Source organism: Theropithecus gelada, chromosome 20, assembly GCF_003255815.1.
Source record: "Theropithecus gelada isolate Dixy chromosome 20, Tgel_1.0, whole genome shotgun sequence".
Classification (NCBI taxonomy): domain Eukaryota; kingdom Metazoa; phylum Chordata; class Mammalia; order Primates; family Cercopithecidae; genus Theropithecus; species Theropithecus gelada.
In genome coordinates this window covers 30,206,342-30,229,859 of record NC_037688.1, presented here as the reverse complement: position 1 = coordinate 30,229,859, position 23,518 = coordinate 30,206,342, and the positions used below count along the sequence as shown (strand labels likewise).

The 23,518-nt window shown below is 42.4% G+C and overlaps 1 protein-coding gene across 6 annotated transcripts in view; it reads left to right on the top strand.

Annotated features, from left to right (window-relative positions):
* Nucleotides 1-23,518, top strand: part of IST1 (IST1, ESCRT-III associated factor) — an 83,520-nt gene that overhangs the window by 51,758 nt on the left and 8,244 nt on the right. For 4 of the 6 annotated variants that reach the window (XM_025369873.1, XM_025369870.1, XM_025369872.1 and 1 more), the window contains 3 exons: nt 18,388-18,490; nt 19,225-19,405; nt 19,837-19,924. The exons of the other annotated variants lie outside the window; for them this stretch is intronic. In XM_025369873.1, the coding sequence (XP_025225658.1) occupies nt 18,403-18,490; nt 19,225-19,405; nt 19,837-19,924 (357 nt within the window). In that variant the 5' untranslated portion in view covers nt 18,388-18,402. The remainder of the gene's footprint in view (nt 1-18,387; nt 18,491-19,224; nt 19,406-19,836; nt 19,925-23,518) is intronic. 6 annotated transcript variants of the gene reach the window in all.

The following is a 23,518-nucleotide window of genomic DNA, read 5'->3' as shown; positions in this document are numbered from 1 at the left end:
AGGATGGTCTCGATCTCCTGACCTCGTGATCCACCCGTCTCGGCCTCCCAAAGTGCTGGGATTACAGGCTTGAGCCACCGCGCCCGGCCCCAAATAATTTTTCATTCTCCCTCTTTGTTCCTATGTCACTGACTTTTAAATTATTAGGAGCTCCAGAATCTCTGTCTCTAGCTTTTTTGATTTAAGCTCTGGTTCTCATAAAATCAGAACGAAGTCCCAGGGTTTTACAATAAAACTAGAAAAAAGAAAGAGTAGTACAATTAGTCATTCCAAATTCAGGAAAAGTAATATGCCCATGAATACTTATTTCAGCATTGTTTATATGGTACACATATCAAAAGTTTGGAGAATTGATAAGAAAATTATTACTGAGTGGAGGCCAGGCGCGGTGGCTCACGCCTGTAATCCCAGCACTTTGGGAGGCTGAGGTGGGTGGATCACTTGAGGTCAGGAGTTTGAGACCAGTCTGGCCAACATGTGAAACCCAGTCTCTACTAAAAATACAAAAATTAGCCTGGAGTGTTGGTGTGGCCTGTAGTCCCAGCTACTCCAGAGGCTGAGGCAGGAGAATTGCTTGCTGGAACCGGAAAGGCAGAGGTTGCAGTGAGCTGAGATCATGCCACTGCTCTCCAGCCTGGGCGACAAGAGTGAGAATCCAGCTCAAAAAAAAAAAAAAAAAAGAAAGGAAGAAAATTATTCCTGAATGTAATATTAGAGAGTGTATACTACAGGGTTTTAGACTGTAACAAGATACGATGAGGATTCTGTATTGCTCAGTCCATGAGTATAGCTTTGTAAAAATATGCCTTAAGAAACACTCTTGGCCAGGCACCGTGGCCCACGCCTGCAGTCCCAGCACTTTGGGAGGCTGAGGCAGGCGGATCATTTGAGGTAAGGAGTTCGAGACCAACCTGGCCAACATGGTAAAACCCCTTCTCTACTAAAAATACAAAAAAATTAGTCAGGTGTAGTGGTGGGCACCTGTAATCCCAGCTACTTGGGAAGTCAAGGCAGGGGAATCATTTGAACCCGGGAAGTGGAGGTTGCAGTGTGCCAAGATTGCGCATTGCACTCCTGCCTGGGTGACAGGGCGAGACTCCCTCTGTCTCAAAAAAAAAAAAAACACTCTTGGGGCGGGGCACTGTGGCTCATGCCTGTAATCCCAGCACTTTGAGAGGCCGAGGTGAGCAGATCATGTGAGGTTAGGAGTTCAAGACCAGCCTGGCCAACATGGTGAAACCCTCCCTCTACTATAAATATAAAAATTAGTTGGGCATGGTGTCAGGCACCTGTAATACTTGGGACGCTGAGGCAGGAGAATTGCTTGAACCCAGGAGGCGGATCCATCTTGGGCCACAGAATGAGACTCTGTCTTTAAAAAAAACAACAAAAAAGGAAACACTCAGGCCAGGAGTGGTGGCTCAAGTCTGTAATCCCAGCACTTTGGGAGGCTGAGGCAGGTGGATCACGAGGTCAGACATTTGAGACCAGCCTGGTCAACATGGCGAAACCCCGTCTCTACTAAAAATACAAAAATTAGCAGGGTGCCTCTTCTCGCAGCTGCTTGGGAGGCTGAGGCAGGAGAATCGCTTGAACCCGGGAGGTGGAGATTGCAGTGAGCTGAGATGACACCACTGCACTGCATCCTGGGCAGCAGAGCAAGCCGCTGTCTCAAAAAAAAAAAAAAAAGAAACACTCTTGGTAAAAGTCCCAATGATTTTTCCATAATGTTTTTAACTCAGTTTTATTGAGAAACAAGATAAAGATACTTTGGTAATAATGCCTGTGCATTTCAGTATTTATAGCTCCTTCAAGAAAATTTTGATGGTCTGTGAATTCTGAAGCTTTATTTTTTTCTGAATAACAAACACATGATGCTGTTGATCTAACAGTCTTTTTTTTAAATTAAATTTTCAGTCTTAATTAGTTTGGCCAGTGAAGATTTGATTATAGTGTGAAAATACACAGTAAACTTTGTGCCACTTGTACATGTAATGCTTCTAAAGGAATTGGACCACCAGGTGTGGCGGCTCATGCCTGTAATCCCAGCACTTTGGGAGGTTGAGGCGGGAGAATTGGTGAGCCCAAGAGTTGGAGACCAGCCTGGGCAACATAGCAAGGCCCCATCTCTACTAATAAAAATTTTTAAAAAGATAAAGGAATTGGGCTGTATTATCTTGGAGATGTGTCTTAGCACCTCATTGTGTCTGTTTCTACTCTAACGTCACATCTTCATAACTGTAATACAGTGGTCATACCTAAATTTGTTTGAATTACTTCTTTTATAAGAACATAAAAAACACTCAGGCCGGGAGTGGTGGCTCACACTTGTAATCCCAGCACTCTGGGAGGCCAAGGCGGGTGGATCACCTGTGGTCAGGAGTTTGAGACCAGCCTGGCCAACATGGTGAAACCCCATCTCTACTAAAAATAGAAAAAATTAGCTAGGCCTGGTGGCAGACGCCTGTAATTTTAGCTACTTGGGAGGCTGAGGCAGGAGAATCACTTGAACCTGGGAGGCAGAGGTTGCAGTGAGCTGAAATCGCGCCATTGCACTGCAGCCTGGGCAACAAGAGCAGAACTTGGTCTCAAAAAAAAGAAAAGAAAAGAAAAAGATCACATACATTGCAAACCCAAAAGCTTTTGTACGTATTGGAGTGTCTGTAGCCACTCTTGACCCCGCTGTCTCCCCTCCTCACTTCATACTTTTAGAGCTACAAACACTGAAGTTGCTCCCTTAGGAAGTCTTTTTTTTTTTTTTTTTTGGCTACCTTTAGCTACTACTACTTTGAATACAGCTTTCAGGATCACTACCTCTGGGCAGCTTCACTATTTTGGGCAGCAGTTCTGATTCCTTTCCTCCCCCAAATATCCTAAGAGGAGGGACTCAGTCCACGGTTTTACTTTGCTTATTCAGGATGCAGAGGCTGTCTAGCTCCCAAAGTCTCAGCAAGCTGAGTGATGAAAGAGGAACGAGATGGGTTTGCTGTGCCAGTGTTAAGAATTGAAGTAAAGTGAAGGATTGGGCTGCTGATGCATGTGTGACACTAATGAAAATAATGGTGTTACACTAATAAAGATAAGTATATTTATGTATATAAGCAGAATACTGAGAACTAGTATTGTCACTAGTTCAGAACCATTTTTTAGGGTTTATGTTATAATTGCTTACTTGTCTTATAGTAGTTTTTATGTCAGCTATACCCATTTGGTTGTGAGCCCCTTGAAGGCTAGGGAAGCTCTCATTTGAATGTCTGTTGTAGACAGTGGCTTAGCACAGTGCTTGATAGAATAGCACTCAACAAATACTTGGTGAGTGAGTGAATGACAGTAAAGATGTTGAAGCACACGGTGATTTTAGAGTAACCTCTGAATCCCAAAAAGAATTTTAGATTACTTACTGTACAGTGTTAGTATGTGATGTGTATATAATCACATATGTATAAAAATTGGTTTATATGTTTGTTAATGTATCTATAAATAGTAAATGTTGACTAGAATATTTTATTAACTTTTAGGTTATTATCCCTAAAATTAATATTCCTAATCATACAAGATAACAAAGTTTATGTTATGTTTAGCTTTGAAAACAGGTTCAAATTCTGAGATAGTGATTAAGTCAGTCTTTTGCTTTTTTTTTTTTTTTTTGAGACGGAGTCTCACCCTGTCACCCAGGCTGGAGTGCCGTGGCACAATCTCGGCTCACTATAAGCTCCACCTCCCGAGTTCACACCATTCTCCTGCCTCAGCCTCCCAAGTAGCTGGGACTACGGGTGCCCACCACCACGCCTGGCTAATTTTTTGTATTTTTAGTAGAGGTGAGGTTTCACTGTGTTAGCCAGGATGGTTTCGATCTCCTGACCTCATGACCCGCCCACCTCAGCCTCCCAAAGTGCTGGGATAACAGGTGTGAGCCAGTGCGCCCAGCCTAGTCTTTTGCTTTAAATTCAGTTTTAGTCTAATTTATTTAATGTATTGGTAATCATTTAGGATATATCCTTTAGTTGTTACTTTTGTGGTTTACTGTCATTGTCTTTAATGATTAGTTTCTTTGTAAGATGGCGATCTGTTGAATAGGAGTTGAAAAATCCTCAGTACTTACCAAAATAGTTGAGCAAATTGCTTCTCTTTCCTTAAATCTGAAGCAAAACTAGATTATGTAAGTTTGTAGAATTTTTTAAAAGCATGTGGTTTTTAATTAAGTTTTCTACTAATTAACATAATACATGAGTGACAGCTTTGTACAAAACACTGTGCTAGGCAGTGTGGGGGTGACAGTGACATGTAAGAAACAGTTGAAGTCTTGCAGTGAGATTGAAACAGATTAATCAAAGTTGTTAAACCGGGGGAAAAATATATAAAGCATGCCTTAAACATTTTATTTTAATATAAAACAGAAAGGCTAGCTAATCTTTAGATGAAGAGCTAAGACTTTTTAAAATATGCGTCCGTTGACTGGAATTTATTTAACAAATGTTTACGTGGTGCTTACTGTGTACATATAACACAATGTGCTAATTTCTTTACAAATTTTCGTTTAATTCTCATACCAGCCCAAGAAGTGTGAAGGTTCATGTAATGTTGGTACTAATTTTCTTTAGATGTTTGGTATAATTTGCCAGAGAAGCCACTTGGGCCTGGATTTTCTTTTGGAATGGTTCTTAATTTTAGATTTAATTTTTTTTTTTTTTTTTTTGAGACAAAGTCTGGCTCTGTCACCCAGGCTGGAGTGTAGTGGTGTGATCTCGGCTCACTGCAACCTCCACCTCCTAAGTTCAAGCAGTTCTTCTGTCTCGGCCTCCCGAGTAGCTGGGATTACAGATACCTGCCACCACGCCTGGCTAATTTTTGTATTTTTAGTAGAGATGGGGTTTCACCATGTTGGCCAGCCTGGGTTCGAACTCCTGACCGCAAGTGATCTGCCTGCCTCGGCTTCCCAAAGTGCTGGGATTATAGGCATAAGCCACCATACCTGGCCTAGATTCAATTTTTGTAATAGATACAGTGCGGCTATATTTTCTATTTCTCAGTGTCAAATTTAGTAAATTTGAGTTTCTGAGGGATTTATTTCATTTCATTGTTGAATTTATAGATATATGTTGGTTATAATATCCCATTTAAACGTCTTTAGAATCTGTAGTGATACTCACCCTTTGATCCCTGATACTGATAATTTATTTATATGTTCCTTTTATTTGTGAATTTGTTATATAGGTATGTCAGTTTTTAAAAAATAGTTTTGAAGAATCAACATTTAGTTTCCCTGATTTTTTTTTTTTTCTATTTCTTCTTCAATTTCATTGATTTTTGCTTTCTTATTGTTGTTTGCTTTTGCTTACTTTGGTTTGATTTTGCTCTTTTTCTAGTTCCTTAATGTGGAAGTTTAGATTAGCAATTTGAGACTTTTCTTCTGGAGAGACAGGGTCTTGCTCTGTTGTCCAGCCAGGAGCACAATGGCATGATCATAGCTCACTGCACCCTCAAACTCTTGTGCTCACTGCCTCAGCCTTGCAAGTAGCTGGGACTCCAGGTGTGTGCCACCAAGCCCTGCTAATGTTTTAGTTTTTTTGTAGAGAATGGGGTCTTGCAACGTTGTCCAGGCTGGTCTCAAATTCCTGGCCTCAAGTGATCCTCTCCCCTTGGCCTCCCAAAGTGCTGGGATTAGAGGTATGAACCACTGAGCCTGGCCTCTTTTTTTCTAATTAAAACCTTAATGATACAAATTTTTCTCTAAGCACTGCCTCAGCTACATCCCACAAATTTTTGTTAAATACATATATATATGGGTTTTTTTCAGTACAAACCTTTAAAATTTTTTTTTCACTTGAAGCTTTCTCTTTGACCTCCAAGCAGTTTATCTAGAAGTATATTGTTGAATTCCCAAATGTTGAGATTTTCTGTTGATTTCTAGTCTAATTCCATTACAGTATTCTTGGTATGGCTTCAGTTCTGTTTAATTTGGGTTTTGTTTTCTTTTTTTAAAAAAACTTAATATGAGATGAGGTCTTACTGTGTTGCTCAGGCTGGTCCCTTGGCCTCAAATGATCCTTCTATCTCAGCCTCTCAAGTAGCTGAAGTTATAGATGAGAGCCAGCATGCCTGGTCCTATTCAATTTGTTAAGTTTGGTTTTAGGACCCCAGGTATGTCCTGCATTCATGAATGTTCCATGTGCACTGCTGTGTTCAGTGTACGTTCTGTAAATGTCAATGAGATGCCATCAGGTGGTGGTGGTGTTCAGTTCTCTGTCCTTATTTGTGTTCTGTCTACTAGGTTGATCAATTACGGTGGGAGGTATGTTGAAGCCTCTAACTATAATTAGATTTGTTTATTTCTCCTTTCCTCTCTGTCATAGTTTTTGCTTTGTGTTTTTGAAGCTCTGTTGTTGGGTGCATTCACAATTAGGATTGTTGTATTTTCCTGGTGACTTCACCCTTTTATGCTTATGTAATGTCCTTCTGTATCCCTGGTTTTCCTTTCTCCGAAGTCTGTCTGATATTAATGTAACCCCTCCAACTTTCTGTTTGTTTGGTGGTGGTTGTTGTTTTGAGACGGAGTTTTGCTCTTGTTGCCCAGGCTGAGTGCAGTGGTGTGATCTTGGCTCACTGCAATCCCTGCCTCCCAGGTTCAAGCGATTCTCCTGCCTCAGCCTCCCAAGTAGCTGGGATTACAGGCTCATGCCACCAAGCCTGGCTAATTTTGTATTTTTAGTAGAGATGGGGTTTCGTCATGTTGACCAGGCTCATCTCGAACTCCTGACCTTAAGTGATCCACCTGCCTCGGCCTCCCAAAGTTCTGGGATTACAGGTGTGAGCCACTGCGCCCAGCCTGTTGTTTTGAGACAGGATCTTGCTTTGTTGCCCAGTCTGGAGTGCACTTGCACAAACATGGCTGTCTGCAGCCTTGACCTCCTGGGCTTAAGCGATTCTCCCACCTCAGTTCCCCCAAGTAGCTGGGACTACAGGCACATGCTACCATGTCCAGCTAATTTTTTTTTTTTTTTTTTTTTGAGACAAGGTCTCCCTCTGTCGCCCAGGCTGGAGTGCAGTGGCGCGTTCTCGGCTCACTGCAAGCTCTGCCTCCCGGGTTTACGCCATTCTCCTGCCTCTGCCTCCTGAGTAGCTGGGACTACAGGTGCCCGCCACCATGCCCGGCTAACTTTATGTATTTTTAGTAGAGATGGGGTTTCACCATGTTAGCCAGGATGGTCTTGATCTCCTGACCTCGTGATCCGCTTGCCTTGGCCTCCCAAAGGGCTGGGATTACAGGCATGAGCCTCCACGCCCGGCCGCTAATTTATATTTTTTATTTTTATTTTTTTATTTTTTTATTTTTTTTTGAGACGGAGTCTGGCTCTGTCGCCCAGGCTGGAGTGCTGTGGCCGGATCTCAGCTCACTGCAAGCTCCGCCTCCCGGGTTTACGCCATTCTCCTGCCTCAGCCTCCGGAGTAGCTGGGACTACAGGAGCCCGCCACCTCGCCCGGCTAGTTTTTTGTATTTTTTTAGTAGAGACGGGGTTTCACCGTGTTAGCCAGGATGGTCTCGATCTCCCGACCTCGTGATCCGCCCGTCTCGGCCTCCCAAAGTGCTGGGATTACAAGCTTGAGCCACCGCGCCCGGCCTATATTTTTTATTTTTTTATTTTTTTATTTTTATTTTTATTTTTATTTATTTATTTTTTGTGTTTTTTTGTGTTTTTGTATTTTTTTTTCAATTTATTTTTTATTATTATTATACTTTAAGTTCTAGGGTACATGTGCATAACGTGCAGGTTTGTTACATATGTATATTTGTCCCATGTTGGTGTGCTGCACCCATCAACTCATCATTTACATCAGTTATAACTCCCAATGCAATCCCTCCCCCTTCCCCCCAAATTTTTATTTTTAATTGTAGAGATGGGATCTTGCTCTTAGGCTGGTCTTGAATTCCTGAGCTCCAGCGATCCTTGCACATCAGCCTCCCAAAGTGCTGGGATTACGGCATGAGCCACCATACTTGGCTTCCAACTTTCTTTTGATTAGTGTTTGCATATATACCTTTCCTATACTTTACTTTTTAAACTATCTACATCATTATATTTGAAGTGAGTTTCTTGTTGACAGTATATAGTGGATCATTTTTTGGTTCATTGCCACAATATCTGTCTTTTTTTTTTTTTTTTTTTTTTTTGAGACGGAGTCTCGCTCTGTCGCCCAGGCTGGAGTACAGTGGCCGGATCTCAGCTCACTGCAAGCTCCGCCTCCCGGGTTTATGCCATTCTCCTGCCTCAGCCTCCCGAGTAGCTGGGACTACAGGCACCCGCCACCTCGCCCGGCTAGTTTTTTGTATTTTTTAGTAGAGACGGGGTTTCACCGTGTTAGCCAGGATGGTCTCGATCTCCTGACCTCGTGATCCGCCCGTCTCGGCCTCCCAAAGTGCTGGGATTACAGGCTTGAGCCACCGCGCCCGGCAATATCTGTCTTTTAATTGTGTTTATACCATTTTCATTTAATTATGTAATTTTTGAATGTTTGAGTTTAGGTTTATGTTTTATTATTTGTTTTCTGTCCTCTCATTTTTGTTTTTGTTTCCTACTTTTTGGGCTATTTGAACACATTTTAAAATTCCAGTTTAAAATCTGTTTTTTTTTTTTTTGCTTTTTTTGTATAGTGTTTTTGTTTTCTTTGTTTTTTTGAGATGGAGTCTCACTGTGTCACCCAGGCTGGAGTGTAGTGGCGTGGTCTCAGCTCACTGCCACCTCCGCCTCCTGGGTTCAAGCGATTCTCCCGCCTCAGCCTGCAAAATGGCTGGGACTATAGGTGCATGCCACCACACCGGGCTAAGTTTTATATTTTTAGTAGAGACTGGGTTTTACTATGTTGGCCAGGCTGGTCTCGAACTCCTGACCTCGTGATCCACCCGCCTTGCCCTCCCAAAGTGCTGGGATTATAGGCATGAGCCACCGCGCCCGGCTGTATAGTATTTTTTAGTGATCGCTCTAGGGATTACAATGGATGAACTTAATTTTTCTTTTCTTTCTTTCTTTCTTTTTTTTTTTTTTTTTTTTTTGAGACAGAGTTTCACTCTTGTTGCCCAGGCTGGAGTGCAATGGCACTATCTCAGCTCACTGCAACCGCCACCTCCTGGGTTCAAGTGATTCTCCTGCCTCAGCCTCCTGAGTAGCTGGGATTACAGGCGCCCACCACCATGCCCAGCTAATTTTTTGTATTTTTAGTGGAGATGGGGTTTCACCATGTTAGCCAGGCTGTTCTCGAACTCCTGACCTCAGGCGGTCCACCTGCCTTGGCCTCCCAAAGTGCTGGGATTACAGGCATGAGCCACCACACCCAGCCGAACTTAACTTTTCATAGGCTACTTAGAATCATGTTTTTCCACCTCTCATGGAACACGAAAACCTTACTATTCTATAGATGATCTCTTTACCCTTCTTCCCTTTATCCCATAACGTTGTGGTTATCTTATATATTATATTTACATACATTGAAAGCCCTATCAAACAGTACTGGTTTTGTTTTTAATTGTTAAACATATTTTAAGAGACTTGCAGAGCCATCTATAACCAGATATTTGCCATTTCTGTAACTCTTGCTTTATAATATTCCGGGTTTCCTTCTGGTTATCACTTCCTTTCTGCATTAAAAACTTCTTAGCAATTCTTTTTTTTTGGAGAAGGAGTCTTGCTCTGTCACCCAGACTGGAGTGCAGTAGCGCCATCTTGGCTCACTGCAACTCTGCCTCCTGAGTTCAAGCAGTTCTCCTGCGTCAGCCTCCCAAGTAGCTGAGACTGCAGGCGAGCGCCACCATGCCCAGCTGATTTTTTTGTATTTTTAGTAGAGACGGGGTTTCACTGTGTTAACTAGGATAGTCTCGATCTCCTGACCTTGTGATCCGCCTGCCTCAGCCTCCCAGAGTGCTGGGATTACAGGCTGGCCTTTTTTTTTTTTTTTTTTTTGAGATACAATTTTACTCTTGTTGACCAGGCTGGAATGCAACGGTCAGATCTTGGCTCACTGCAGCCTCCACCTCCCGGGTTCAAGTGATTCTCCTGCCTCAGCCTCCTGAGTAGCTAGGATTACAGGCGCCCGCCACCACACCCAGCTAATTTTTTGTGTGTTTTTTTTTTTTTTTTTTAGTAGAGACGGGGTTTCAGCATGTTGGCCTGACCTCAGGTGTTCCACCTGACTCGGCCTCCCAAAGTGCTGAGATTACCAGACCTGAGCCACCAGGTCCGCAAATTTTTTTTTTTTTTGAGATGGAGTCTCGCTCAGTCGCCCAGGCTGGAGTGCAGTGGCGTGATCTCGGCTCACTGCAAGCTCCGCCTCCCGGGTTCACGCCATTCTCCTGCCTTAGCTTCCCGAGTAGCTGGGACTACAGGCGCCTGCCACTGTGCCCGGCTAATTTTTTGCATTTTTTTTTTTTTTTTTTTTTTTGAGACGGAGTCTTGCTCTGTTGCCCAGGCTGGAGTGCAGTGGCGCAATCTCGGCTCACTGCAAGCTCCGCCTCCCAGGTTCACGCCATTCTCCTGCCTCAGCCTCCCGAGTAGCTGGGACTACAGGCACCCGCCGCTGCGCCCGGCTAATTTTTTCTATTTTTAGTAGAGACGGGGTTTCACCATGGTCTCGATCTCCTGACCTTGTGATCCACCCGCCTCGGCCTCCCAAAGTGCGGGGATTACAGGCGTGAGCCACCGCGCCCGGCCATTTTTTGCATTTTTAATAGAGACGGGATTTCACCTTGTTAGCCAGGATGGTCTCGATCTCCTGACCTTGTGATCTGCCTGCCTTGGCCTCCCAAAGTGCTGGGATTACAGGCGTGAGCCACCTCGCCCGGCCCCCTTATGGGATTTAATGACCCAACTGTCATTAAGACATTAAGACCCCTTGGTGTTGTCCTACAGATCTGTAAGGCTTTGTTCACTTTTTTCAATTTTTTTCTCTCTTGTTTTTCAGATTAGATACTTTCTATTGACTTACCTACAAGTGCCCTGGCTCTTTTCTCTGTCATTTCCCATTCTGGTATTTAGTCCATGCAGTTTCCTTCTTTGGTTTGTATTTTTTTATTCTAATTTTTTTTTTTTTTTTTTTTTTTGGAGACAGGATCTTACCATATTGCTCAGGCTAGTCAGCTAAACTAGGCTCAAGCAGTCCTCCTGCCTCAGCCCCCTGAGAAGCAAGGATTAGTTCTAATTTGTTTCCTCTTTATGTCTTTACTTTTTTTTTTCTTTTTTTTTTTTGAGACGGAGTCTCACTCTCGCCCAGCTGGAGTGCAGTGGTGTGATCTCAGCCCACTGCAGCCTCCGCCTCCCCGAGTCAAGCAGTTCTCTGCCTCAGCCTATTAAGTAGCTGGGACTACAGGCATGCGCCACCACACCTAGCTAATTTTTGTATTTTGAGTAGAGACGGGGTTTCGCCATGTTGGCCAGGCTGGTCTTGAACTCCTGACCTCATGATCCACCTACCTTGGCCTCCCAAAGTGCTGGGATTACAGGCATGAGCCACTGCGCCTGGCCTGTCTTTACTTTTTAATCTTTCCATTTAAGAGAAATTTCCCTTGTTGCAGCATTTTTTTTTCTTTTTTTTGAGACAGTCTTGCTGTGTTGCCCAGGCTGGAGTGCAATGACACAACCTCGGCTCACTGCAACCTCTGCCTCCCCAGTTCAAGCGATTCTCCTGCATCAGCCCCTTGAGTAGCTGAAACTACAGACATGTGCCAACTTGCCTGGCTAATTTTTGTATTTTTCGTAAAGGAGGGGTTTCACCACGTTGGTCAGGCTGGTCTCGAACACCTGACCTCAGATGATCTGCCCGCCTTGGCCTCCCACAGTGTTGGGATTACAGGCGTGAGCCACCGCACCCAGCCAGCATTTTTATAGGAGCTGCTTTAAACTCTTTGTCAGTTAATTCCAACATCGGTGTTGTCTCAGGTTGATTGTGTGAGTTGAGATTTTCCCAGTGGGTATTTCACCCACTCTTTGTCTATACCAGGGGTCCCCTTTCTAGTTCCTCAAACCAGGACTAGACAGCTCTTGATGCGCCTTCTCTCTGCTGATGTTCATTTCTGGGTTTCAGGCTGCTGTGCATCCCGGCTGGGGAACATCAGAGGGAAAAATGATAAACTTGATCCCAGTTTATTGGTACTTCAAACTGTGGTCTTCTTTGTCCATCTGCTATTATTTTTCGTAGGTCTCAGATAGCTGCTAAATGCATTCTGTTCAGGTTTTATAGCTTCATTCAGTGAAACAGACACTGAAGCTAGAACCCTGTTCCTTGTATTTTTTTGTTTCTATTTTTAAGGACCACCCATGTTGCTCTAAGTACAGCTGTTTAATTAATTTTGTCTGCTGCATAGTATTTTGTCATGTTTTTGTCACATTTTATCTTTTTTTTTTTGGATACAGGGTCTCACTCTGTCACCCAGGCTGGAGTGCAGTGTCATGAACACAGCTCTTTGTTGCCTCCTTGACTTGACTTCCTGGGTGCGAGTGAGCCTCCCACCTCACCCTCCCAAGTAGCTAGGACTACAGGCATGCACCCCCACGCCCAGCTAATTTCTAAATATTCTGTAGAGAGAGTCTTGCCATGTTGCCCAGGCTGGTCTTGAACTCCGGCCTCAAGCGATCTCCTGCCTGGACCTCCCAAACTGCTGGGATTACAGGCATGGACCATCATACTTGGCCTCACTTGTCCTCTTGAAATGGACACTTAGCATTCTTCTGCTTCCTTACTACCACAAAATGCATACATGTGTCTTCATGGTGCTGTGTACAAATTTCTGTGGTGGTGTATGTCCAGGAATGGGATTGCTGTGTCTTAAGGTATATGGATACCTTTCATTAAAGTTCTTAAGGTATATGGATACCTTTCATTAAAGCATACTTTTCATTAAATACTGCCAAATTAGTGTCCAAAATGGTCATATCAATTTGTACATTTATATTGGCCATTATTTGAAAGCCTACTTCTAATTTTTGCCAATCTGACAGGTATAATCTTATCTTTGTTACCACATTAACTTCTAGGATTATACAAAATAGTAAATGAAAACTTGAGAATAACTCCTTAGGTTATCCTTCTCTTAGAAATGTAACTGCTTACTTGACAAGTTTGGTGTATCCATGTTTAAGCTGGAGTAATTGTCTACTAAGGGCAAGATCTTTGTAGGACCCATGATAGAGAAATACTCAGGAATATTTTTTGTACCTTTTTAAACCTAGTTACCTTATTAATCAAGTGTATACTGAATAATTTAACGGCAAGTTGGATAATGTTCTTTGGGTTAGTGTCTTCTAATTTCAGTCACCTGGCCAACATGGTGAAACCCCGTCTCTACTCAAAATACAAAAATTAGCTGGGTGTGGTGGCATGTGCCTGTAGTCCCAGCTACTCAGGAGTGATAAAAATAAATTGTGTGGGAGTTGATTTGTTATCTTGATTATATAATAAAAGGCCTTGATGTACAGCAGTCCCCCCTTATCCATGTTTTCATTGTCTGGACTTTCAGCTACTTTGGTCAAGTGTGGTCTGAAAATATTAAATGGAAAATTGCAGAAATAAACAGTTCATACATTTTAAATTGTGTGTCATTCCAAGTAGTTTGATGAACTCTCATGCATGCCATCCTGTTCATCCCACCTGGGATTTGAATTACCCGTTTGTCCAGCGTATCCACGCTGTGTATTGTACCTGCCCATTAGTCACTTAGCCCCCTTGGATATCAGATTGAAAAACATGGTACTATGTATAGGATTCGGTATGAGCTGCAATTTCAGGCATCCACTAGGGTCTTGGAATGTAACCCTTGGATAAGGGGGTACTACTGTACTTCATAAGGGCAAGGGTGGTTATGTATTAATAGAAATATTCTTAAATATATGTGAATACATTTTTGTAAATATTCATCAATTTGGAGTATATAAGAGAAAATACTGAGGCTTCCCTTTAGCTTTACTTTCCAGAGTTAACACCATTAAAATGTTAATACCTGTTTTTATAGGCGCCTTCTCCATGCATTTATATACGTGTATAAAGTAGTATCATAATGTGTATGCTACTTTTCAGCTTGATTTAAAAACAAAACAAAACAAAAAAACATTGGGAGGCTGAGATGGGTGGATCACTTGAGGTCAGGAGTTCAAGACCAGCATGTCCAACATGGTGAAACCCTATCTCTACTAAAAATACGAAAAATTAGCTAGGCATGGTGGCGCGTGCCTATAATCTCAGTTACGTGGGAGGCTGAGGCAGGAGAATAGCTTGAACCCAGAAGGCAGAGGTTGCAGTGAGCCGTGATCGCACCACTGCACTCCAGCCTGGGCGAGAGTGAGACTCTTACGTCAAAAACAGAACAATAAAAGTAACACATCTTGGAGCTCTTCCCTTTAATTTTTTCAACAATTATTATCTGAGTGCTTGCTTTGTGCTAAAATGTTTTAGAATGCTACATTACCTTTTTTAAAAAAAAACATAAAAACTATTGCTATACAAAGATTAGCTGGGTGTGGTGGTTCATGCCTGTAATCCCAGGCACTCCGGAGACTGAGGCAAGAGAATTGCTTGAACTTGGGAGGCAGGGGTTGCAGTGAGCCAAGATCACGCCACCGCACTCCAGCCTGGGCAACAAAGTGAAGACTCTGTCTCAGAAACCATAAAAAAACCGCCAAAAAACAAAACTACTGCCATGTATCCCATCAAACAGATGTGTTTTAATCAGTTTCTAATTGTTGGAATTTAGATGATTTTGTCATTGTACGTTCCCCTCTATATACAAGTGAATGTGAACTGTTCTTCAGGATAGACATTTAAACTTGTTTTTTTTTTTTTTTTTTTTTTTTGAGACAGGGTCTTGCCTAGGCTGGAGTGCAGTGGCACAGTCATGGCTCACCTTAGCCTCAACTACCCAGGCTCCAGTGATCTTCTCACTCTTGCCTCCCAAGTAGCTGGGACTATAGGTGCTCACCACCATGCCTTGGCGAATTTTTGTAGTTTTGGTACAGTTGGAGTTTCACCATGTTGCCCAGGCTGGTCTCCTGAGCTCAAGTCTCTGCCTCCCGAAGTGTTGTGATTACAGGCATGAGCCACTGCTCCCGGCTAAACTTGGAAGTTTGAAAGAGTGACCTTGAGAGGTGGTAGCAATTTACATTTCCAGCAGGAGTTTGAGAATGCACCAGTTTTCTCACTCATCATCATGATCAAGTTTAGAATAATCTCCTTAGCAGATTTCCCCCCAAATATTGCTTACCTTTTAATTTTTTTTATAGTTTAAGTAATTTTTCCATACAAAATAATTTTTGTCTCTTAAAAAGGTCTGTTTTATCTCCTTTATAAAATATTCTTTTATGTTTATCCCAATATGTTAATAGTTTTGTTTTAGCTCTTGAGAATTAAAAAATTTAACTGTGGTGAAAAACACATGGCAACATGACAGAATTTACCAACTTACCCATTTTTAAGTGTAGAGTTCAGTAGTATGTACTCACATAGTTGTGCAACAGATCTCCATAAACTTTTCATCTTTCAAAACTGAAACTCTGTACTCATGAAACAGTTCCCTATTTCCCCCTACTCCTGGACCCTGGCAACCACCATTCTACTTTCTGTTTCTCTAATTTTAGATACCTCACACAAGTAGAATTTTACAGTATTTGTGACTCGCTTACTTCACTTACCACGATGTCCTCAAAGTTCATCCATAGCGTGGGATGGGTAGGATTTCCTTTCCTTTCTAAGGCTGATGAGTGCTCTGTTGTATGTGTAGACCACATTTGGTTTATCCATTCATCCCTCAGTGGCCGTTTGGGTTGCCTCCACCTGTTGGCCATTGTGAATAATGCTGCTGGGAACATAGGTATGCAAATACCTCTTTGAAGTTCTGCTTTCAGTTCTTTTAGATATATACCAGAAGTGGGATTTCTAGATTATATGGTAGTTACATTTTTAATTTTAATTTTTTGAGGAACTGCCATACTGTTTTTCCATAATGGTTGTACCATTTTACAATCCCACCAACAGTGCACAAGGGTGCCGTTTTCTCCACAGCCTGATCAGTACTTGAAATTTTCTTTCTTTTTTTTGATAGTAGCCATCTTAATGGGTGTGAAGTGGTATCTCATTGTGATTTCATTTTGCCTTTCTCTAGAGATTAATGATATTGGCACTTTTGATATGCTTGTTAGCTGTTTGTATATCATCTTTGGAGAAATATCTTCAAGTTTTTTGCCCATTTTTTAATCACGTTGTTGTTGTTGAGTTATAGGAGTCCTTTATATGTAATTAGCTCTTGGTTTTTGTTTGTTTTTGAGACAGAGTCTTGCTTTCTCACCATGCCTGGAATACTGTGGTGTGATCTTGGCTCACCACAGCCTCTGCTTCTGGAAATCAAGCAGTCCTCCTGGCTCAGCCTCCTGAGTAGCTGGGACCACAGGTGCATGCCACCATGCCCGGCTAATTTTTGTATTTTTTTGTAAAGATGAGGTTTCTCCATGTTGCCTAGGCTGGTCTTGAACTCATGGGCTTAAGCAATCCTCCCACCTTGGCCTCCCAAAGCGCTGGGATTACAGGCATGAGCCACCACACTCACACCCTACTATTTAGCTTTTTGTTTTTGGAGACGGAATTTCACTGTTGTTGCCCAGGCTGGAGTGCAATGGAGCGTTCTCGGTTCACTGCAAACTCTGCCTCCTGGGTTAAAGCAATTCTCCTGCCTCAGCCTCCCGAGTAGCTGGGATTACAGGCATGCACCATCACACCCAGCTAATTTTGTATTTTTAGTAGAGATGGGGTTTCTCCATGTTGGTCAGGCTGATCTCGAACTCCCGACATCAGGTGATCCGCCCGCCTAGGCCTCCCAAAGTGCTGGGATTGTTTTTGTTGTTTGTTTGTTGTTTTTCCAGTAGAATACAGGTTCCTTTGAGGACAGGGATTGTACCTTTTTTTTTTCTTTCTTTCTTTTTTTGGAGACAGTGTCTCGCTCTGTTTCCAGGCTGGAGTGCAGTGGCACGATTTTGGCTCACTGTTACACCTCCTGGGTTCAAGCAGTTCTCCTGTCTCAGCCTCCCGAGTAGCTGGGACTACAGGTGTATATCACCATGCCCAGCTAATTTTTTTTTTGTATTTTTAGTAGAGATGGGCTTTCACCATGTTGGCCAGGATGGTCTCCATCTCCTGACCTCATGATCTGCCCACCTTGGCCTCCCAAAGTGATGGGATTACAGGTGTGAGCCACCGTACCTGGCCAGGATTGTACTTAATTTATGCTTTTTATCTCCAGCATCAAGCCAACATCTGACATACAGGTAATCAGAAAATACTTATTGCATGGATTGAACATAACTCAATTGCTGGATTCCAGATACTTTATGACATAAAAGCCCCATTTTAACCTGGGACTTAGGTTAATTCTTAAATGTAGGGTAAAGACTTTTGGGGGCAGTTTTACAAAAGGAAAACCCATCTGATGTTTTTTATTAGTGGTTAATTCACTAGTAGACAAGTACTATTCCTACTGTTTTTTGTTTCTTTGGTGCTCTTTTGATTTGTCTGTTCCTCAGTTACTTTGTTTGACCTATCTTTTGTTTGGATATTACATGTTTTTAAGTTTGAGTCCAGAATTTAAATTGAGAGAAATAGAAATTGTGCTGTTCTGAAATAGAATGCACAGTGGTCAATGCACAATGGTATACCCTAAAGTCTTGCGGGTAGAGGAGGGGTGGTTTTGTTGACTGTAACTCTACTATTCAGTGAAATTCCTGGTAAAGAGCCTTCTGTTGTAGAATTTTGTAGGGCAGTTTTTTCGTGGACTTTTCACCCCTTTGTGTAACTCTACATGAGTAGATGTCAATGATATTTCTTGGGTACTAGCTTTTCCCCAAAGACTGAGACTTGTTGGCAGGATTTGGGGAGTTAAGATGAGAATATTTTCAATTATGGGTCTAAATTCGATCATCTTTCCCCATTGCCATCCCTGTTGAGATTTTTTTGGGAGAAGCAGGGAGCCCTTCTGCTTTTTTATCTTTTTATCACACCACCCCCTGCCAATATCTAGGTATTAATTTCATCTGTCACCAAATTCTTTCAGCTGTGCCTTCAAAGTAGATTTCAAATCCAGTTGCCTGACACTGCTAACCACCCTAGTCTGAGCCATTACCATCTCTTGTCTGGGTGATAATAATAGCCTTCCCATTGGTCTTCCTGCTTCCAGTATTATCCTTCCCCAATTAGTTTTCTTTACAACAGCCAAAACAATCTGTAAAAAATGTGAATTAGAGCATGTCATTTTCCTGTATTAGAAAAACACTCTGGTTTATTGTTTCACATAATTCACCCCAAGAGGCTTTAGTTCCTGAACTAATTTTGACTTGAAAATAGTCATTGTGCTTCTTCTGTTTCTAGGAGGAACAGCACAGCATGCTGGGCTCTGGATTTAAAGCTGAGCGCTTAAGAGTGAATTTGAGATTAGTCATAAATCGCCTTAAACTATTGGAGAAAAAAAAAAGTGAGTAGTGTACCTTTTTTTCTCCAAAATACATCACTGGATACTAGCACCCCAGTAGTGGATCTTTGAGGCCAGTACTATGAAGTCTTAGGGATCGTATCTTTTTTTGTTGTTGTTTTTGTTGAGACACAGTCTCACTCTGTCGCCCAGGTTGGAGTGCAGTGGTGTGATCTCGGCTCACTGCAACCTCCACCTCCAGGGTTCAAGTGATTCTTGTGCCTCAGCCTCCCAAGTAGCTGGGATTACAGGCATGTGCCACCACACCTGGCTAATTTTCATGTTTTTAGTAGAGACGGGATTTCACCATGTTGGCCAGGCTGGTCTTGAACTCATGACCTCAAAGCCATCCGTCTGCCTCGGCCTCCCAGAGTGCTGGGATTGCAGGTATGAGCTACCATACCTGGCCTGGGATCATATCTTTTAAGCTTTGGATGCATTTCTGCCCTTTGTGACTAATAGACTAAGTGCCTTTTTTGCAGAGAAAGGGACATACTCTGTTGTTATGGAATTAGGTCACCTGACTCCTAAGTTGGAAATGTCAAGCCACATGAACTATATTTTCTCACCTAGACAGAGTAGCAAATTCTACAGTAGATGGGATGGGATTAGATTTGCTAAGGGAGAGGAGCTAGGATATAATAGAAACCACCCAGTTCTTCTTGCTGGGGGGAGATTGGCCTGTAGGCCAGATGCCAGTGCTCTACTGTGAGATTGGAGTGGGATTTGTGTCTTAGCGGAACTGGCCCAGAAAGCGAGAAAGGAGATTGCTGACTATCTGGCTGCTGGGAAAGATGAACGAGCTCGGATCCGTGTTGAGCACATTATCCGGGAAGACTACCTCGTGGAGGCCATGGAGATCCTGGAGCTGTACTGTGACCTGCTGCTGGCTCGGTTTGGCCTTATCCAGTCTATGAAGTAAGATACTTTGATTCAAAGACCTAAATGACTTCTGGAATTTGAGAAAGGAATTATATGGTCTCTTTCTGCATCAAGGGACTATTTCACATGCCCAAGGATCTGCTTCCTAACAGTTGCTTAAAGGCCTGATCTCAGTGTAGATAACTGTTAAAAAGAAAATACAGAATCTGAAACTGAGAAGCCTAAATTTGAATCTTGGCTCAACCATTTTCTGACTTCATGGCCTTGGGCTTGTTCCATAGTTTTGAGTTTCTCCAAAAGTAAAATAAGATCACGAAAATGGCTAGAAGCCTAGAGTTATTGTGAGAATCTAGTGAGATTCACAAAATAGCTTCAGAGGCTATAAAGTATATGAAACAAAAGCTAGGATTTTGTTGGTTTGTTTTAAAGAATGTTTTAAAAAAATACTAATGTTTTTCCTTGATTAGGGAACTAGATTCTGGTCTGGCTGAATCTGTGTCTACATTGATCTGGGCTGCTCCTCGACTCCAGTCAGAAGTGGCTGAGTTGAAAATAGTGAGTACAAGTAGTTTCAGTGATGTCTGTAGCTTTTCATATTGTTAGAAAGGTTGGTTAATATAAATTACTTCTGCCGATTTGACCAGATATTTTGTACCCTTCTTTGTTGCTTTTGAAATAGGTTTTGTAAATGTGTTTCTCTTTTTCAGCCTTATATCGTAGAATAGAACAGCGTTTTGCAAACTTGAGTAATTTTTTTAAGGAGCAAAGTTTCATGTTCTCGAGTTTTGTCTTAATGTTATTTAACTCTATGCAAATAGAAAAGTTCTTATACAACTGTAAACAAGTAAAGTGAAAATAACATTAAGGTGACAGATGTTTTTGCTTTATTTATTAATTCCACAAATATTTATTAAGTAAATTGTATGAGCTGTATGAGTGCTGGGGATGATAGTGGTGAGCAAAATATGGCACCAGCCATACTCCTGTAGCTTAGAGTCTAGCAGAAAAGACAGACATTAACCAGAAAATTGCACATCACAACATGGATATGGTACTGACTCCTAGGATACAAATTCAGTTGTGTTGTTTTGTATTTCTACATCTTTGCCTTTCTATGTTATTTCCTAGGAATTGTCTCATTCTTATCTCCCAACCCATCTACTGAGATTTCCTTGTTTTCTAGGTTTTTTTCAAGAGCTCTTTTTAGAAAATTCTCTGAATATTTTTCATACGCCGTTTGTTTCATGGCTACAATGTTTTCTGAGTCTCTGAGGATATTAATTATAGTTAATTTTTTTTTTTTTTTTTTTTTTTTTTTTTGAGACAGAGTCTGGCTCTACCGCCCAGGCTGGAGTGCAGTGGCCGGATCTCAGCTCACTGCAAGCTCCGCCCCCCGGGTTCCCGCCATTCTCCTGCCTCAGCCTCCCGAGTAGCTGGGACTACAGGCGCCCGCCACCTCGCCCGGCTAATTTTTTGTATTTTTTAGTAGAGACGGGGTTTCACCGTGTCAGCCAGGATGGTCTCGATCTCCTGACCTCGTGATCCGCCCGTCTCGGCCTCCCAAAGTGCTGGGATTACAGGCTTGAGCCACCGCGCCCGGCCATAGTTAATTTTTAAACTTCTGTCATGTTTGTTTCTCTCAAGTTCAATTTTCGTATTTCTTAGTTTTATAGTAGAAGTTTTCCCAAAGATTTAGTGGTCCTTGGGTGTCGGTTTACATTTAAGAGTGAGGCACTAAAAAGGAGGTTGGACCTTCTTGTGTGCATGGGTGGGTTTTTATTGCCAGATGCCTTCATTGCTGAGTGATCTGACTAAGCTCTTATTTGGAGGAATTCCAGACTGTGAGGAACTAGTCATCTTTCCTTGAGTTGGTCGTTTTCTCCAGAATCCTCCTATTTTCTGCCTAGAGTGTATAAGCTGGCTGTCAGCATTTCTGAGAGCCCAGTGGAGAAGGAAGCCAAAAATCTATTTGATATATAGAAGACTTACACTTAATTCTTCTGTTGTAAGTATCACTGTTGTCTCCTGTGTGTAGACTCGAGTCCCTTTAGTTTAGTCTCCCCAGAGAATAAACCTCGGATAGTCCAGTAGGGTGCCAGGGATAGTCATTGAGTTTTGTGGGCAGAGAAGAGGGACAACAGAGGCAACTGATTATTATGTAGATTGTTTTTTTTTTTTGAGACGGAGTCTTACACTGTTGCCTGGAGTGCAGTGGTACAATTTTGGCTCACTGCAACCTCTACCTCCTGGGTTCAAGCGATTATCCTGCCTCAGCCTCCTAAGTAGCTGGGATTACAGGTGCCTGCCACCACGCCCGGCCAATTTTTTGTATTTTTAGTGGAGACGGGGTTTCATCATGTTGACCAGACTGATCTCGAATTCCTGACCTTGTGATCCGCCCGCCTCGGCCTCCCAAAGTGTTGGGATTACAGGCATGAGCTACCACACCCGGCCGTTTTTGGTCTCTTCTGTACTCCTTTAAAATTAATCTCGGAAAAGGCTTAAATGTTACAAAATTCAAAAGCCATAAACAGAGTGATACACTAATGTGAATAAAAATAATCTCTGTATAGTATAAACCAGCCAAAACAAAAACCATAAAAGACAAATGCCATTTAAATCATAGGTGCCAGGTACCACTGAAAGTCTTCATATTGAACAGTGAGAACTCTCCTACTGGGCTCCTGGAATGTTGGGACCGCTCTGGTCCAATGCTACTATCGTTTCCTGTCTGGAAAGTGAGAGTAGCTTCTTGAATATTCTTCCTATTCCTACTTTGGCTTCTTTTAATCTATTCACTATTCTATCAGAACCACCTGAGGGTTTTGTCCAAAACACAGCTCTGATCCTGTCATGACCTCTTGCTTTAAAGCCCATCAGTAGCTTTCTGTTGCTCTTGTGATAGAAACAAAACTCCCTTATACAGCCTACATGGTCCTGCGTTGTCTGGCTCCCACCTCCCTTTCTTCGTTTCCTACCACACTCTTTGGCCTCTGTACTAGAGGCTCACTGGCTGATTGCAGGCTTGAGGACTTTGTTTTTTTCCACCAGAGGGCTTTGCACTGCTGTTTTCTTTTCCTAGAATGCTCTTCCTTCCCTATTTAGTTAACTCCTAGTCATTTTTAATTATTTGAGACAGGGTCTTGCTTTGTCACCCAGGCTGGAGTGCACTGGCACGATCTTGCCTCACTGCAGCCTCGGCTTCCTGGGCTCAACTGATCCTCCTCCCACCTCAGCCCCCCGAGTAGCTGAGACAACAGGTGCATGCCACCATGCCCAGCTAATTTTTGTGTCTTTTAAAAATAGAGGCTAGGGTTTTGCTATGTTGCCCAGGCTGGTCTTGAACACCTGAGCTCAAGTGATCCGCCCACCTCAGCCTCACAAAGTGTTGGGATTACAGGCATGAACCCCCATGCCTGACCTTAGTCATCCTTTAAATCTCAGCAGAGCATCACTTCCTTCAGGAACCCTTACCTGACTTTTCTGATAAGATTTGATTCTGCTGTTAGAAGCTGGTGATAGCATGCTGTACCTTCACTTGGTATCACTTATTGTAGCTGCAGTTGTGCCTTTATCTGTGTTATTGTTAGAAATGCTTGTTCCACGGTGCCACAAAGAAATAGCACTCAAATATAAATTTAATTCTTTCAGCAAGGCAGTTTTTACTTTCTGCAGAAAGGGTGCTTCTCGCAGATGGAACAATAGCAAGAGCACACTGAACAAAGGGGGTAAAAATATTTATATCCTACACATCTGGACCCTATTGCTGTGTCCTGATTCCATTGGCTGGAACTGGACCTCCCAGTCTAGGCTGCACCCATTTGGCTAAAGGTTTTAAAACTTTTAAAAATAGGTATATGCAAGGGAGAACAAAGGAAAAGAGGAAGTTGCTTATGAGAAGACTTAGAAAAGTAGTAACATTCCCAAATAAGGAAGGGGCATAGGCTGCGAGCTGAGACATGCCTGTGAGCATCTTGGTTAAAGTACAAGGGCATAGAATGTATTTATTTTCTTATATTTAATAGCTACATGGGATAGGGGTTAACAAAGAGTTATTAGCACAAAGCAAGGAAGCTTGAAGGAAGTTAGTCTTTAAAAGAAACATTTCTTCTTTTTAGTAGAGATGGGGTTTCATCATGTTAGCCAGGA